The sequence below is a fragment of the Canis lupus genome, chromosome 6 (genome assembly GCF_003254725.2).
Source record: "Canis lupus dingo isolate Sandy chromosome 6, ASM325472v2, whole genome shotgun sequence".
In the NCBI taxonomy this organism is placed as follows: Eukaryota; Metazoa; Chordata; class Mammalia; order Carnivora; family Canidae; genus Canis; species Canis lupus.
In genome coordinates, this window is record NC_064248.1 from 22,106,265 (window position 1) to 22,123,799 (window position 17,535).

At 45.9% G+C, this 17,535-nt stretch overlaps 2 protein-coding genes across 5 annotated transcripts in view; one reads left to right on the top strand and one right to left on the bottom strand.

Annotated features, from left to right (window-relative positions):
- Positions 1-2,766: 2,766 nt before the first annotated feature.
- On the top strand, positions 2,767-13,449 carry NDUFAB1 (NADH:ubiquinone oxidoreductase subunit AB1). Its single transcript, XM_025416182.3, has 5 exons — positions 2,767-2,995; positions 10,100-10,216; positions 11,512-11,599; positions 12,563-12,662; positions 13,292-13,449. Exons 1-4 carry the CDS (start codon positions 2,828-2,830, stop codon positions 12,652-12,654), a joined length of 465 nt encoding a protein of 154 aa, XP_025271967.3. The 5' UTR covers positions 2,767-2,827; the 3' UTR covers positions 12,655-12,662; positions 13,292-13,449.
- The window catches only part of UBFD1 (ubiquitin family domain containing 1), a 33,277-nt gene continuing 18,938 nt past the window's right edge, over positions 3,197-17,535 (bottom strand). For 2 of the 4 annotated variants that reach the window (XM_049111286.1, XM_025416173.3), the window contains one exon: positions 10,690-17,218. In XM_049111286.1, coding sequence (XP_048967243.1) covers positions 17,163-17,218 — 56 coding nt within the window. In that variant the 3' untranslated portion in view covers positions 10,690-17,162. Of the gene's footprint in view, positions 3,513-5,680; positions 6,030-10,689; positions 17,219-17,535 lie in introns of those variants that run through there. The other 2 variants (XM_025416174.3, XM_025416178.3) reach the window with 2 other exon arrangements.

Sequence of the window (17,535 nt, forward strand, 5' to 3'; positions counted from 1 at the left end):
GTATGGAGGAAGCTGATTCCATATCCTTCAATGGGGGTGCTACTGGGAGGCACCAGTGACCTCTCCTAAATCTTTCCAGCCACTGAAGATTTGATCTCAATCTTAATATTCAGCCTTCGACCCTACGAACCAGGGAGGCTGACATTTTATGTGTTTGCTGGAGGAAAAAGTAGGTCTCCCAAAATATGTCATTTAAATAAGAGGAGATTTATTATTTTTGACCAAATGGATGCAATATAACACAGATAGGTCGTGGCAAACTAGGGTTCTAGTTGGGGGCTTAGTAGTCTAGCAGGCTCTTGTTGCATGCTCCCTCTTCTGCTAATGCTGCACGGTCACACTACATGTCTGTCCCATGGGTCTGTCCCGGAGTGTGACCAGGAAGGAGTAATCAGAGGCTGCTGTGTCACTGGTGGCTGAAGTAGATTTAAAGGGCCATGATCCTCAGACTCCAATCAGATTTTTTTGGCTGCTGGTTTTCTGCAGAAATAGAAAGCTGCCACCCCAAATGGAGCTGGACCATTCCCAAAGAGGTGATCCAATTACACTTCCAACTGATTAATAAGCAGTGAAGTGATGGTGATGGAATCAGGATGCTAGAGAAGCCTGGGGTCAACTGTTTGCATTGCCACCGACACTCTGGTTGGTATCACCAGCAGCAGGGTGATTCCCAAGGCTCTGTCTTCCCTCCTCCAAATTGATGGAAGTCTCAGCTCAGATATCACCTCCTAAGAGAGGCCTTCAAGAACCACCCTAACTAAAATAATGCACCTGCTGTCATCTCTCACTATTCCCCTACTACTTTATTGTTCATCCATGGAAATTTTTTGTACTTATCACTACTTCCCTGGATTTTTTGTTTTAGGGGAGGTGGGTTTTTAAAATTTTTATTTGCTTATTTTCTATTTTCTCACTAGAATATAAACTCTATGAGAACAGACTGCCTGGCTTGCCCACTGCTGTAGCAGCTAGCACATAACAGATATTCAATTTCTTAATGAGTGCATAAATAGAAACAATTTTACAGCAGTGAGATGGTATTGTGCAGTCTATTTTATTTTTATTTTTTTAAAGTTTATTATATTTTATTTAGTAATCATTACACCCACCATGGGGCTTGAGCTCATTACCTGGAGATCAAGAGTCGCATGTTCTTCAGACTGAGCCAGCCAGGTGCCCCATGCAGTCTATTTTAAATTAAAGGCACCACATTTTATTACACTTGAATTTAACAAAAGTGAAAATAAACTGAAGACTTCTGAAGGCATTGGTGGATTGTCTATCCAGGCAGTTTTCAGAATTTGGATTTGTTTTTCTGCATTTGGATTCAATCAATATCCTTGAGCTCCTTGCTAAGAAATAGAGATTAAAAAAAAAAAAAAAAGAAATAGAGATTAGCACATTTAAATTTCTTCTCACCCACTTTTCATGAGCTGTATTACTTATATACATTGTTCAATTTTATTTTTTTTAATTTTATTTATTTATTCATGACAGAGAGAGAGAGAGAGAGAGGCAGAGACACAGGCAGAGAGAGAAGCAGGCTCCATGAAGGGAGCCTGACATGGGGCTCTATCCAGGGTCTCCAAGATCACACCCCAGGCTGAAGGTGGCGCTAAACCGCTGGGGCACCGGGGCTGCCCTATTTTTTATTTTTAAAGATTTTATGTATTTATTCATGAGAGACACAGAGAGAGGGGCAGAGACATAGAGGGAGAAGCAAGCTCCTCACAGGGAGCCTGGTGCCAGACTCGATCCTCTGACCTGGGATCACGCCCTGAGCCGAAAGCAGACGCTCAACCGCTGAGCCACGCAGGCGTCCCATATTGTTAAAATTTAAACATGTATATTGTTTTATTATAATTCCCACATTTATTAGCTTTATTTATTTATTTATTTATGTATTTATTTATTTATTTAAAGATTTTATTTACTTATTTATTCATGAGAGACACAGAAAGAGAAGCAGAGATACAGGCAGAGGGAGAAGCAGGCTCCCTGCAGGGAGCCGGATGCCAGACTTGATCCTGAGGCCTCAGGATCACACCCTGAGCCAAAGGCAGACGCTCAACCACTGAGCCACCCAGGCTTCCTGCCTTAACGTATTTAAATTGATTTTTGACATTCTTATTTTATATTGAGTTTTGACCTATTAAATAATTTTTTACTTATTATCTATCAATATCTTTTTTTTTTTTTTTAAAGATTTTATTTATTTATTCATGATAGTCACAGAGAGAGAGAGAGAGAGAGAGGCAGAGACACAGGCAGAGGGAGAAGCAGGCTCCATGCACCGGGAGCCCGATGTGGGATTCGATCCCGGGTCTCCAGGATCGCGCCCTGGGCCAAAGGCAGGCGCCAAACCGCTGCGCCACCCAGGGATCCCTATCTATCAATATCTATCTGTCCTATCTATCCCATCCATCCATCCATCTAATCTATGTCTATCATCTATCATGTATCATCTATCTATCTATCTATCTATCTATCTATCTATCTATCTATCTATCTATCTATCTATCTATCTATCTATCTATCTATCTATCTATCTATCTATCTATCATCTATCATCTAATCAATCATATTTCATCTTGAAATCCAGCGGAGACCAAGAGTTGCAGGCCCTTGGCACGGAGCCGGCCGGGACCCTTTCGACACCTGTGCACAACCCGGGGCGCAGTGCCGCCAGGAGCCGCCAGGGGCCGCTATAGCCGGCGGCGTCCGGCTGCGCCGCTCTGTGCGTCCGCTCCGTGCGTCCGCTGCGCGCGGGGCGGCGAGGACCCTGGGCCGGAGCGCGGGGCGCAGTGCATCCTGGGTTGGCGCAGGCATGGCGGCTCGTGTCCTTTCGGCTTGTGTCCGCCGACTGCCCGCGGCCTTGGCGCCGCTGCCCCGGGTTCCCACGCTGGCCGCGGCCCGGCCGCTCGGCACCACGCTGTGCCCCGCGGGAGCCCGGACGAGGCCTGGGGCTCGGCAGGCAGCCCCGGTGCTCGCGCAGGTGACTCGCGGTGACTTTGCTGGGGCTCGGCAGGGGTCAGGGATCGGGGTGGCGGTGCGGGGGAGGGGCCAGGCCAGCCGCGGCGGGGTGCCCGGGGTCCCCGTGGCGCCCCGCCCCTGCCAGCCCCCGCGGTGCTGGGTTGACCCCTGCTGGGAGTCCGGGTGACCTAGTGCGTACGAGCCGCCGCGCGGACGTTCCCGGCGACCGCCCCCGGCTTCGAACGCTCGCTGCCGCCTTCCGAAACTTCGGGCAAGTCTCCCGGCAGCGACACCTCGCTGCCCGGCCTGAGCGGCGAGGTTGGGGTATGGTCTGCTTCACGGGGGCGCGGAGAGGTTTCTGAGGGCACCTAGGTGGGGTGCTAGGCAAGCTCCCGCATACTGGTGTCCGTTAGTCGTGGTGACAATGGCAGGTACCGTGACCGGGTTCTGGGGGGAGCCACACTGGCCTACAGTCTTCTCCAGAGCGGTTGTCGCCCAGGCTTTCTCCCTGTTGTGCCTTTTGCCTGTTTACGGGCCTCCTGGAAGTAAAGATAGGAGAAAAGTAGTATCTAGCCCTTCTGTCCGGTGAACTCTCTGCGACGCAGAAATTCTCTTTAGGGCCGGCCGTGATTTCCGACCCTGGTCGCGCATTCAAAACCCCCGGGCCGCTGGGGAGGAGGAGGGCAGCTCCCTGCCCACCCCGTCCCCCAGCGGCCGATTGTGATGGACTTCTCTGCGATGAGGCCCTAGGCATGGGTTTTCATTGAAGTTCCCCCAGGTGACTAACGGGTTCTGCCGAGAGCAAGAACCACTGCCCTAATATAGAGTAGGCTCTCCAGGCCAAACTGAGAAACCCCTCAAACCTGCGGACTTAGTATGATAGGGGTTTCGGTATAACCGTATTTTTTTTTTTTTTTTTTAGTATAACTGTATTAACTGCATGTTAGAATTAAAAAAAAAAAAATGAGGATGCCCAGGCCAAATCAATCATTATCTCTAAGAGTTGGGGTCTAGGTGCCAGTTTTTTTTTTAAGTCACGAAGTGATTCTTGCGGGTGGTTAGGGTTGAGATTTACTGACAACGTAATGGATTAATTAATTAAGGCATTGGCCCTGTTGCCTGAATCAAAAGGTTAACAAAGTGTCACCCTGAAGTTAAGAGTTAAAAGGACATTATGTGGAGTTGCCAGGTGTTTTTGTCTCTGAGATTGATTTCCATGGTAGACTAAAGTGCAAAGTGATTGTCCTTATTCATGGAGCAAGGATTCTCATTCTGGATTGTTACAGATCATTGGGTTAAAATACAGATTCTGGGAAGGGGTCCGAGAGGCTTCATTTCCAGTGGGCTTCCAGAAGATTCTGCTGCTGCTGCTGGTCCTTGGACCATTATGGTGCTGAGAGATGTTCCCACTACCTCTGCTTGGTTCATATACAGCAGAAGAACCATTTGATTTATATGTATATATTTATATTGACTAAGTGTTCCCATTTAACCACCTTACATCCTGATTGGAGAGAACAACCACTTACATACTCGTTCAAAAAAAAAAAAAAATTGAGGGACAATTATGTGCCAGACCTCATTCTAGCTGTTGAAGGTAAAGAGCTAAATACAAAGGAAGCGTCATTGGATACACTGCAGCCTCCTGGTAACCTTGCCAGCTCATCCTTCTGTGTTCCCTAGGCTGTTCTACACTCTGTTTTGGTTCATCCTTTCTCTCTCCTTCCGCCTCTGCTCCTACCCTGTTGACACTTTCTGTCTAATCCTTAAATGTTGCTAAGTTCCAAAGGTCTCTTCACTCTCTTGGTTTCTGTTCCTGCCTATTTCTCAGTTACCCCAAACTTCACCTCCAGCTTGTGCTCATCTCATCTGGACTATTGCACATTCCACCTGTTCTGTTCCATGAGACTTTTTTTCTCCTCAGATCCATCCACTGTGCTGACTCCAGGGTGATTAGTTCTTCATTTACATTCTAAACCCCCCACCAAGAGGCACCTGGGTAGCTGAGTGGTTAAGCATCTGCCTTCGGCTCAGGTTGGGGAATCCAGGGATCCTGGAATCAAGTCTTGCATCAGGGTCCCTGTAGGGAGCCTGGTTCTCCCTCTGCCTATGTCTCTGTCTTTCTCTGTCTCATAAATAAATAAAATCCTAAAACAAAACAAAAACAAAAACACCCTACCCCAGCCAAAAGGAGCCAGAGCAGTTCTCCTGGATACAAAAATAGGAGACAGTATAAAATAGAAGGTAAGAAAAACAAGGGAAGTGGCCTAAAGCAGAACCTGGAAGTCTTGACTTGGACCAGGCAGGCCCCCAAATCTGAACTGTCTTGAAGCCAGAGCACAGAGAGGATTTCCAAAAAGTTCTGTGGGGCATGGTACCCAGATGAAGGCAAAATGCTTGTTCAGGGAGAGCTTAGCTATTTTGTCTTTTTCAGGTCTACGGCCCTGGGCGCCTCAGCCTCAGAGCCTGTCTGTATACCACCTTAACCTTCAGTCTCCAGCAACATGAACTCATTTCTTCCCACACAGACCCACTACACTTTCATACTTTTTTTTTTTTTTCTTGGCCAGTCCTTCCCTCCTTGAATGCCCATGTCCTTTCAGGGCTAACTCTAAGTTTGGTGTCTCTTTCTTGCCTGTCAAGGACTGAATGACAATTCTAGTTCCTGAAGCAGCCTACAAATAAGTCTGTCATGGCTCTTACCACATTTAATTGTTTAAGATTTTATTTACTTATGTATGAGCGTGAGCATAAGCAGGGGAGTGGCAGGGCGAGGGAGAAGCAGACTCCCTGCTGAGCAGGGAGCCCAACTGGGCTCTATCCCAGGACTCCAGGATCATGACCTGAGCTGAAGGCAGATGTTTAACCAACTAAGCCATCCAGGTGCCCCTCTTGCCATATTTTTTATTACAACTTAAATAATCTGTTTGGATTGATCTTCTCCATTAGTCCATAAGCTTCTCTGAGGGCAGAGATCACGTTTTATTTATCTTTGTAGTTCCAACCCGAAGCACAGTCTTGGCACATGAGAAAGCTCACAGGCTGTTGAGATGGTCCTGTGTATTAAGAAAAGACATAACCACACGTGAAGACAGGTGTGTGTACAGCACAGAGGAGGGACCTAACTAGTGCCCCCAGTGAGCGCGATCTCAAAGGCAGCAGTTTCTCATGCACTCAGGGCAGAGTGTGACAGCACATGCAGAGGCCAGGACAGCCGGCACTCTTTCATTTGACCCTCGGAGTACCTGTGGAATGGAGCATGTTGTGGATAGGCACTGAGGAATGTGGATGTTCTGTTTAGGTTGCAGGGAGTGAACATGAAACAAGGTTTGTTGAGTAAGTGAGATCTTTCCTCCCAGTCAGCTAGGCTGGGTGGCCCAGCAAACATCATGGTGAGACAGTGGGAAGAGTGGAGGTTGGCTCTCAGGTCCCTGGCCAGAGTGCCAGGTGGCAAAGAGGTGGAAGGCATTTTGGAGACGGTAACGAACTTCTTTCCAGACTAGTGTTGAGATGTCTGCTACTAGGGTGGAGCTGTCCAGGGGGCAGTTGGTAGAGCTGCATTTAAAGCAGTTTCCTGAACTAACTTACTGTCTGTCTTTCTTTCTTTTCTTTCTTTCTTCTTTCATTTATTTATTTTTTATGATAGTCACATAGAGAGAGAGAGAGAGAGAGAGGCAGAGACACAGGCAGAGGGAGAAGCAGGCTCCATGCACCGGGAGCCCGACGTGGGATCCCCGGTCTCCAGGATCGCGCCCTGGGCCAAAGGCAGGCGCTAAACCGCTGCGCCACCCAGGGATCCCAGTCTCCTGAACTTTAAACTGAGGTTCTTCAGTTTCCCTTAGTTCAGAGATGTACCCGAGTAGAGACAGATGCTTTTTTGATGGACACACCAGGTTACTGGTTTCTACTACTCTAGGGGGTAGTCACTCTTTTCCTGCACACAGTGCCTTCTCTGATGGCTGTGGGAAGTGACTTGTGTCACATATAATTGTTAAGTGCAGACCTTGGGGGAAAAACACCACAAACATTGTTGACTGTTGGGGACACCACTGAGGTGCTTACCTGTTCTGTGCCCCTCTTTTTTTCTTTCTTTTTTTTTTTAAACAGCTGAGATCCAGCAGGAAGAAAGCAGTAAGGCCCTCCCAAGAGGCCAAGCTGGGGAGGCCTGGGGAGCATACCTAACTTTCTCTGTCTCTTTCCTGTCTGTAAAGGACTTATGTCAGAACTAAAAGAAGTGCTGGTTGTAAAGTGCCTAGCGCAGCGCCATAGTCTGATTTTATGATAAGTCCATAAAGAGACCAGAAGTGGAGGCCTGAGAGGGAAGGAGTAGGAAGTACGTAGGGACCACATGACTACCAGAGTCTCAGACTGGCAGGTCACTGCCCTGATCCCCCTAGACAGCCCTCAGTAGGTGTGCCTGGCAGTGTTCTGAGGCTTCCACATTCCCTCAGTGAATCCTCACAAATGCTGTGAGCTTTGTAATGTTGCTTGTTCTTATTTTACAGCTAAGGAAACAGACACTAAGCTAAGGAGGGTTAAGTAACATGGCCCAGGCCAAAAAGCTAGTAAAGCTAGTGCCAGGGTACAGATGTAGGCAGGCTTATTCCAGTGAGCTGTCACCCACTACACCTGCCTGCCCTGTGCTGAGCCCACTGGAGCCCCCCACTTCGGAACTGGCCTGTGCTCTCCAGATGGAAACCCTTTTATTTCACTGCGCGGTGCACACCTGGCCTAAGAGCGGGCACTTGCTTGGGCTACTGGGGTTGATGCTGACCCCTAGCGGGCCCCTTGGGGTAGTGAACCGTGTGCCCTTCCAGCGGCCTCCTTCCTTGTGGGCTCTGCAGCACAGCTGGAGTTTTCTCTCTTTCTCCTCACTAGTAATCCTCCCTCATATCTTTTTTTTTTTTTTTTTTTTTAAGATTTATTCATTCATTCAGAGAGAGTGAAGAGAGAGGCAGAGACACAGGCAGAGGGAGAAGCAGGCTCCATGCAGGGAGCCCGATGTGGGACTCGATCCCAGGTCTCCAGGATCACACCCCAGGCCGCAGGTGGTGCTAAACCGCTGTACCACTGGGGCTGCCCCCTCCCTCATATCTTCTTGATGTGCACACAGACAAGGCCTCCATCAGATTCTTCCCCCTTTTTTCTTTTTTCCTCCCTTTTCGGTCATCACCACTTAACTCCTTGCTCCTTCCTCTGTCTCTTTCCCTTCTGCTGCTTCATTTTATTTGTGGCTTGGAGATTTCTAGTGATTGTGGGTAAGTAGGCCTGGAGAGGTCCCTGTAGCAGAGGTCTCCTTAACCCATGTTGCAATTGGAAAGGAAAGGATGCTATATACACGAGACAAAAAGAACCACTGCTCTTAAACCCTGAAAGCACTTAGAAATACCTTTAGAATATCCATAAAGAAAAAAATTAAAAAAAAATGAATATCGGGATCCCTGGGTGGTGCAGTGGTTTGGCGCCTGCCTTTGGCCCAGGACGTGATCCTGGAGACCTGGGATCGAGTCCCACGTCGGGCTCCCGGTGCATGGAGCCTGCTTCTCCCTCTGCCTCTCTCTCTCTCTGTGACTATCATAAATAAATAATAATTTTAAAAAAAAGAATATCCATAAAGCTCTTCATCTAATCTTTATAGCTTGCTGATTAAATCTGATTTCAGTACCTGATTTTTTTTTTTTGTAAGATAATATTTCTTTGTTTTTTTTTTTTTTTTTTTAAGGTTTTACTTATCAGGGCACCTGGGTGGCTCAGTTGGTTAAGCATCTGCTGTCTGCCTTCAGCTCAGGTCATGATAGAGCCCCACATTGGGCTCCATGCTCAGCAGAGAGTCTGCTTTTCCCTCTTCCTCTGCCCTTCCCCCCTACTTGTGCGCTCTCTCTCTCTCTCTCTCTCAGATAAATAAATAAAATCTTTAAAAAAAAAAGATATTATTTATTTGAAAGAACAAGCGGTGGGGAGGGCCAGAGGGAGAAGGAGTGGGAGAAGCAGACTCCCTGCTGAGTAAGAAGCCCGAAGTGATGGGGGAACTCAGCTAGATCCCAGGACCCAGAGATCATGACCTGAGCTGAAGGCAGATGCTTAACCGACTGAGCCTCCCAGGCACCTTGATATATTTCTTACACAGAGGTGTATACAGGTTTGGCTAATATGGCAGTAGTTTTTATTATGATTTCCATAGACCTTTGTCAGTCTCGGGGACCTGAGCCCCAACATGCAAACCCACTATCTCTGGGGAAATGCTGTGAGAACTCCAAATTAACTTAAGAACTCCCAAACTTAAAGTCAACTTTAAAAGGTAAACCAGTTCAGATTAGGGACTTCCACAGTGAGCAGAACTGTCAGACAGCTGTATTGTTTTCTCTGGTTCTGCACTGTGCCTTCCATGGCATTAAACCTATCTTAAAAGAGTTCCTTTCATATTTGGTGAAAGGATCCAGCCAGCACCCTAATGCCTAGCTGAGTATCAAGTAGGTTAGTATCAGAGACATTTGAGATACTCCTCCCATCATGGCAAAAGTTAGAAAGGCTCATGGTTTTACTGGTGGCAATAAGGCAAGCCTACCCTGAAGGGAAACAGATTGGACTATAATGACTATCGGTTTCCCTATTCTTGGGGTTGGTAGCTGGCTCATTTGTCCTGGCTGAGGTCAGGGGGCAATATTAGACCTGCTGGTGTGTGGTCCTCAGGTGAGCTGCCTCTCTCCACCATGACATCTCTGTCTAGATGGGCTATTTTGACTCAGGTGTGCTGATGAAAGGTGACGATGCCTTAGAGTGGCAAGGTGTTGCAGAAGGTGCCACAAGACTTATTCTTATCTGCAGACCCTGCATGATTTTAGTGGCAGCCAGTCTCCCTGAGCCAGACAAGTGGCTAGAGCCTGAGGGCTGAACACGGGAGCCAGGAGGGCCAGTCCTGGCTCTGAGGGGGAAAGGAGGCCCATTTTTATGCTGCTGGAATGCTAGGGCTTCTGGAAATACCCAGTGTTGTGACTCTGAGTGGCCTAAAGGCCACGATTAGAATCAGAGGAGGTGGCTCTCTGAAACCCTAAAAGCTATGAAAGGTACCTGAGCTAGTGCACTGACCCAGAGGTTCAACAATTCTCCCTTCCTGCCCTTGTTCTAGGTTCCAGGTACACAGCTGTGCCATCAGTATAGCGATGCACCCCCTCTGACGTTAGAGGGGATCAAGGACCGGGTTCTTTATGTCTTGAAACTCTATGACAAGATTGACCCAGAAAAGGTAACTGATGTGGCTTAATGTTTTTTCTTTAAATGAGTATTTAATCAATGGTACAGAATTCAGAGGGTCCAAAAGGATATTTAGGAAAAAGTCTCCCTGACTCCCAGCCACCCAGTTCCCTTTCTGGGAGGCACCCAGCAGAACCAGCTTCTCATGTATCTTTCCAGAGCTACTCAATACATATTCAGAGAAGTATACACATGTATGTATGTGTATTTTATGTACTATGTGATCTTTATCTCCTACCCTTTTTTATTTAAAGATTTATTTGAGAGAGAGTCTCCATGCATGCACAAGTAGGGTAGGGACAGAGGGAGGAGAAGAAGCAGACTCCCCGCTGAGCAAGGAGCCCTACACAGGCCTTGATCCCAGGACCCCGGGATCATGACCCAAGCCAAAGGCAGATGCTTAACCAACTGAGCCACCCAGGTGCCCCATTCTACCCTTTTTTAAAAACACAAGTGGCAAAATACTGTAAATGTTGTTTCATACCCTGCTTTTTTTTTTTTTTTTAACTTAACCACTGGCATTTTTCTCATAGTAGTGCACAGATTTCCTTTAATAATTGAATCTGTGTAGGTAGGATGGTGGCGGTTTTATTATTGAGGTCTAATTGACATTTTATTAATTTCAGGTGTACAACATATTTGTATAATATTATGAACTGAAAAAAGGAAGGGGCAGTGTGCTTGGGTGGCCCAGTCTGTTAAGCATCTGACTCTTGATTTTGGCTCAGGTCATGATGTCAAGGTTGTGAGATTGAGCCTCACATCGGGCTCTGTACAAGACGTGGAGCCTGTGTAAGATTCCTCTCCCCGCCCCAAATTGTGAATTGATTACAAAGAGTCTAGTTAACGTCTGTCACCAGGCACAATTACAGAAATTTCTTCTTATGATGATTTTTAAGATTACTCTCCTGGCAACCTCCATGTATGCACTGTAGTGTTGTTATAGTCACCACGTTGTATGTTATGCCCCCAGGATAGTTCTCCTGAGCCGTGATCAAAGATCTTAATAAAATACATAAAATGAAATCCATCATTAGCTTTGTGTATATTGTTAACCATTTCAGAACAAGCTTGAATAAATTAACATATAAAGCACAAAGCACACACCAAGTATATGCTGGCACAGGTTAAACATAACATGCTGGATATCACATATTTAAAATATGGCCTCTTTATATTAAGAAGAATCTTCTATGTAATGATTAAGTAACATCATACCTCTCTGTTATCTTGAGAAGCAATTACTTTCATTGACTCAGTTTTGTGTTTGGCCTTCCTTTCTTGCAGCTCTCGGTAAATTCCCACTTTATGAAAGACCTGGGCTTAGACAGTTTGGACCAAGTGGAGATTATCATGGCCATGGAGGATGAATTTGGTAATAGGCTAAGTCTGGGGTCTGCACAAAATGATTCTTAAGTGGAAGAAATGCTGGGGATCCACAATTGGGATTTGAATCAAATACATAAGTAGAAACAGCACCACACCACCGCCACCACCTGCCCACTGTTGGATGAAGTCAGTACTAGGGACACTGCACTCCATTAGAATGCACTTTGTGTGGGGCCAGCTGAGTGCTGCCCAGTGTGGTGCTGAGGGCTGAGTGACCAGACAAGGTCTGGGGAAGGATGGGATTTGGATGCTTTAGGTGGGGGCTCCACGATGAAGGCAGAACCTTCCCTGTGGAGAAGCTGAGTACACCTGAGCACCCCAAAAGTCCACCCCCAGAGAAGTAACTGGGTGTGCCTGGGAGGGAGACACACACACACACACACACACACACATACACACATACACATACATACGAATACACAGGTCTGGTTTCCTGCAGTGCCTCCCATGTACACTCCCAGGTTATGCTTATGTCTCAGACAACTGTGCACAGGAGGCTTCTGAAGGGTCCATGGCCCAGTGTTTGAGTAAGTTGCCTGAATGAAAGCCAAGGGGGCTTCTGTGCTGTCCTGCAGAGCTGAACTTAAAATTCCTCACAGGTTATGCTCACTAGAGGGATGGTATCAGTTAGGGGTAGGATGGGAACATAGTCACGAAAATGTTATGGAATTAGATAGTGATGGTTGTACGACTTGTGAATACACTAAAAACGACTAAATTTTACATTTTAAATGGCTGCATTTTCTATCCTGTGAATTACAGTTTTTAAAGACCCAGCATACTCAATATGATAGAAATGCTGTCTAGAATATAACTGGGCCATGACTTAAATGGGATTCAGGGTTGCTGGGAAATTTTCATGTACGAAGGTGGTAAGGAAGCATGAGATGCATTTAATTTTAAAGGATTTGTTTTTTCTACACTTATGCATTGTACGTTTTACTTTCAGGATTTGAAATTCCTGACACAGATGCGGAGAAGTTAATGTGTCCACAAGAAATTGTAGATTATATTGCAGATAAGAAGGATGTATATGAGTAAGAGATCAGGTAAATGACTTCTGGAATCATGTTCTCCTGCTTAATTAATCTCTGTAGTTCTTCAATACAGACAGACTCGGGAAGAAATGGGAAAATTGGAAATGTCTGACAAATTTTCACTGCCTATAAAATGCAGGCCCCTTCTGGTTATCTGCCTCTCAATGGGGGCTGGCCTTAGTGATTATCTTTATCCTTCAGCTGGGCCATGAACAATTCATTCTCGGACAGGACTTCCTTGATTGTCAGCTCTCCCCTTAAAAGCAGTCTTCTATAAAACACTGAGCAAGGTAACTAAGCACCCTTAGTTACACACCCAAAGTCAGCTCAGCCTGCTGTCCTCGAAGCTGAGATGGCCTGACTCTTAATCAGGCAGGGGATAATAAGAGGACCTACCTGAGGCTTTCTTGAACGTAGAATTCAGTAGCAAATGCAAATTACTTAACACAGTGCTTGATGGTAAAGCAACCTGTTAATAAACATTAGCTGTTGTTTTCAGGCTCTGGGATAATCAAGTGGTTAACTTTTTAAATAAAACCTTGTTCTGAGTGTCTGTAACTTTCATTACCCTGGATTGAGCACTTTCAAAGTCCTTAAAAGTCAGTGCACCAAAAAGAAACACTGAACTTTGTCTTTGCCAGACCCCTTTTTTCACTGAGAGAAGAGTCAGAAGATGCTGGCGAATGTCTGGAAGTGAGAACGCGTTTTGGCATTATTGCTGCCTTTGACAGAGTAATTCTGTTTAGACTTGTATTTAAATTGTCTGTTTTTCCCTTTGAAAATAAATATATAAAACCAATATTTTTCTCAGTCTTCAGTTTTTTAGTGCCTACAAAGTGCTTGTTTATATTGACTTCACTTAATATATTTAATTCGGTTATTTTTTAAGTAGGCTTTTGGTGGGTGTGGAACCCAATGCAGGGCTTGAACTCACAACCCTGAGATCAAGATCTGAGCCAAGGTCAAGAGTCGGATGCTTAACCAACTGAGCCACCCAGGCACCCCCAAGTCTTAACTGTGCTTAGTATTTTTTAAGACTTATCTGATTAGTCATTGGTATTCATGCATATAAAAAATGTCTTTTCTAGCAGCGTATCTGAAAGAAATTTCTCTCCCATGGCCTTCAGATGAGTATTGGCGGATAAAAGGACTTAATACCTCAAAAAAATTTTGTTTTCAGTTAAGTTTATCAGATGTGTCAGCTAACACCAGCATATGTGTATCATGTCAGCATCCCTGTCCTATATATCTTTCCAAGGTACAAAGTTCTCTGTGCTCCTCGAAGGTCAGTTTGACATGGGTCCCTCTGTCCTGTATCAGTAAGCAGCAGCATTGCTCCTTTTATTCCTTAGCGCTGTGTGAGGCCCTGGGTTGAAGTAGGCAATTACCTCGCTCTTGAGATTTCATTTGGGACCTGTCAAAGTATTGCTCTACTTGTATCAAAACTTCTAGTTTTTACCTTGTGGTAAATAGGATGAAGAAACAGACGTGCAGGGGCTATCTGACCCTAAGCTGGCAGAGAATCTCATGGCTGAAGGATGAGGTGATAGAAGGGCCTGGGTTCCTTCTTGGGGACACCAATGCCCCAGTTGCCTTCAGTGTCACTCTTGGCGTCTTAGGCAGACATACCTCCTTTCTCAGTTCCAGGAAGCATTTATTACACTGCACATTATATATTTTAATACTTTAGAAGTTCTTGGAAAATGCCAAATTGGAGCATAGGGAGCATCCTTACTCTATTACAGCAGCATTTAATCAGCAAACCATGCTTCCTGGGCGCTGGGAAACCAAGAGGGAACAAAACAGCCTATGATGGCTCCTTTGATTGGGATGAAGCAGTTTAACATCTGGGATAAGCTGCTGTAGTTATTTCAACCCTTTGGCAGCTGCACATTTTGCCAGAAAACATCTGTGGTTGTTTGTGCCTAAGGTGAAGTTCAGCAGTGCTGGCACTGAGTGACTGCTTTGCTATCGTCTTAACCATTCATCTGCAGTGAAATACCGTGCACATCCCTTGTAACTCTGGGAAGTCTCGAGCTAGAATAAGGGGGAAAAAATTACTGAGTACATATGGATAATTTGCTGGTAATGCTATTTTAGGATCTGAGTATTAAGCAACAGCAAAGATCTTTCTACTCTAAGAACTTGCTGGAAAATTCTGACAGACTCCTGTGCCACCACAGGTAGGCAGTGAACTGGCCAAATGTAGCATTCCAAAGGATGTGTGAATTAAAACAATAAATGAGGGATCCCTGGGTGGCGCAGCGGTTTGGCGCCTGCCTTTGGCCCAGGGCGCAATCCTGGAGACCCGGGATCGAAAACCACATCAGGCTCCCAGTGCATGGAGCCTGCTTCTCCCTCTGCCTGTGTCTCTGCCTCTCTCTCTCTCTCTCTCTCTCTCTCTCTCTCTCTGTGACTATCATAAATAAATTTAAAAAAAAATTAAAAAAAAATAAAACAATAAATGAGATTGTGTGCATGTGTTTTAGAGATTTGAGAGAGCATGGTGGGGTCGGGGGTAGGCATAGGGAGAAGCAGACTCCTCTCTGAGCACGGAGCCCGACTCAGGCCTCAATCCCAGGACCCCGGAAACATGACCTGAGCCAACGTTAGACATAATGTTTAACAGGCTGACCCACCCAGGTGCCCCTGTGTGCACTTGGTTTTATTTATTTTTTATTTTGTTTGCACTTGGTTTTAATGGCTGCCTACAAATGCCTTTGAGGATCTGTGCATCTGCTGTAGGCTGTTCCCTTGGTGGCAGGGTCGTGAGGCCAGTCACGACCTGCTTGCTGTCCCGGCTCCAGGTCTGCCTTCACTTTCCACTCTTCTGTGACCCCCAAACAGTAAGCGCACTCATTCAGCCAGTGAAACCATTACACGCCGATCACAGGGCATGCTTCAGCAAGCAGGGCCTGAGCACACAGCTACACTCTCAGCTCCCCGTGTTGTAGGTGAGACCGTCAGTCTGTGTGATATACCCTACTCAGCATCGGCAGTCGTGCAACAAGCACCGCAGCTCCTTATCTGAAGAACCAAGAGGGATGTCACCTCTGGGCTTGGCTGGAATCATTTGACCTGAATCTGATCATGAGAAAATGAATCTAGAAGGTATCATGGAGAAAAAAGGACTGGGTAACTATTCTAAATTAAAAGGGACCAGAGATATGGCAAATTTTATGGAATGTGGAAGGACTGGGGAAAAAGAATGATTTGAAAACGACTGTATGTAGGTGACATACGTTTGATTTTTCAGGTCTAATATCAGCATTATGTACCAGACCTTATTCTCAGGGGTTAGAGACTTATTAATAACACTTGAGTAAAGCATCAAGAGGTCTCTGGCTAACTTTCAGATGGTTCAGGAAAAAAAAAAAAGTGAAACTGCACAATTTTTTTTTTTTTTTGTAAATTTTTTTTAAATTTTTATTTGTGATAGTCACAGAGAGAGAGGGTGAATGAGGCAGAGACACAGGCAGAGGGAGAAGCAGGCTCCATGCACCGGGAGCCCGACGTGGGATTCGATCCCGGGTCTCCAGGATCGCGCCCTGGGCCAAAGGCAGGCGCCAAATCGCTGCGCCACCCAGGGATCCCGAAACTGCACAATGTTAACTGGCAGCCAGGGGACAGGCATGTGTGTGCATATTCTTTCCACTGTGTGGTTTGAAAGTTGTTAAACTAAAAAATTTCATGATACACCTAACAAAGAATATACTGATGGCGTACAGATTGATGTCTAACCACATGAGATTGGCTAAATAGAAACAATTTGATACAATGACATGGAAAGATCAGTGTTTTAAAAATAAAAACATTATAAATAGCATGATTCCATCTCTATAAAACACATACCAAAATGTTCGTAATGATTACCATGAAATGGTAGAAATACACTGGCTTATTTTTGTTAATCATTATTTTTTAAATTATAAGTACCAGGGCACCTACGTGGCTCAGTCAGTTAAGTGACTCTGGATTTTGGCTCAGGTCATGATCTCGGGGTCATGAGATCGTGCCCCATGTTGGGCTCTGCTCACTGGGGAGTAGGCTTGACATTCTCTCTCCCTCTGCTCCCTCCACTGCTTTCCCTAAAATAAATCTTTAAAAAAATTATAAGTATTGTATTGTACAACAAATGAAAAATAAAACTGATACCTAAAAGTATGTGAATGGGGCACCTGGCTGGCTCAGTCCATAGAGCATGTGACTTTCGATCTCAGGGTCATGAGTTCAAGCCCCACACTGGGTGCAGAGCCTATTGAAAAATGTTTTAAAAATATTAAAGAAAAAAAAAAGTACATGAAAACAGGAAGGAATAGCAGTAGCAGAGGCGCTGATGTTTCTGAGGCCTGAGCCGAGTTCCCAAGGCTCTGTGGAGCTAGCCAGGCAGGCAGGAGAGTGGCGTGCGCCAAGAGAGGGGTTAGGACGCCCGTTTGCTCAGTCTGGGACATTGCTACAGCATGAACTCATGGGCGGGGTTGCCCGTGGCTTCCGGCTGTGGCTGGGATCAGGTCACAAAGGAGGGCTTCGGTCTGGAACGTGTCGGCAGCAGGTGCTGACAGGATCTTCTGCAGGGGAGACACAGTCAGATATACTTGGCCTCAGACACTGCTAGGTATGTGTGCCAAGGGTGGCCTGAGGGGATGTATGTGGTTACTGGAAGAGCTCATGAGAAAAATGCAGATTTGGGGGTTGGGATAGTAAGGGATGGACTCGAAAGATACTCTGGGAGTAAAAATGGCAGCAGTTGGTCAGCTGAAAAGGGCAGCGAGCCTAGGATCTCAAGTAGATGGCTTGGGTGCTGCCTGAGTTACTGTCTGAAACAGGGAATGGAGGCGGATCAGATGGAAGGCCGATAGAATTTCAGTTGGGGACTGTGCTGGAT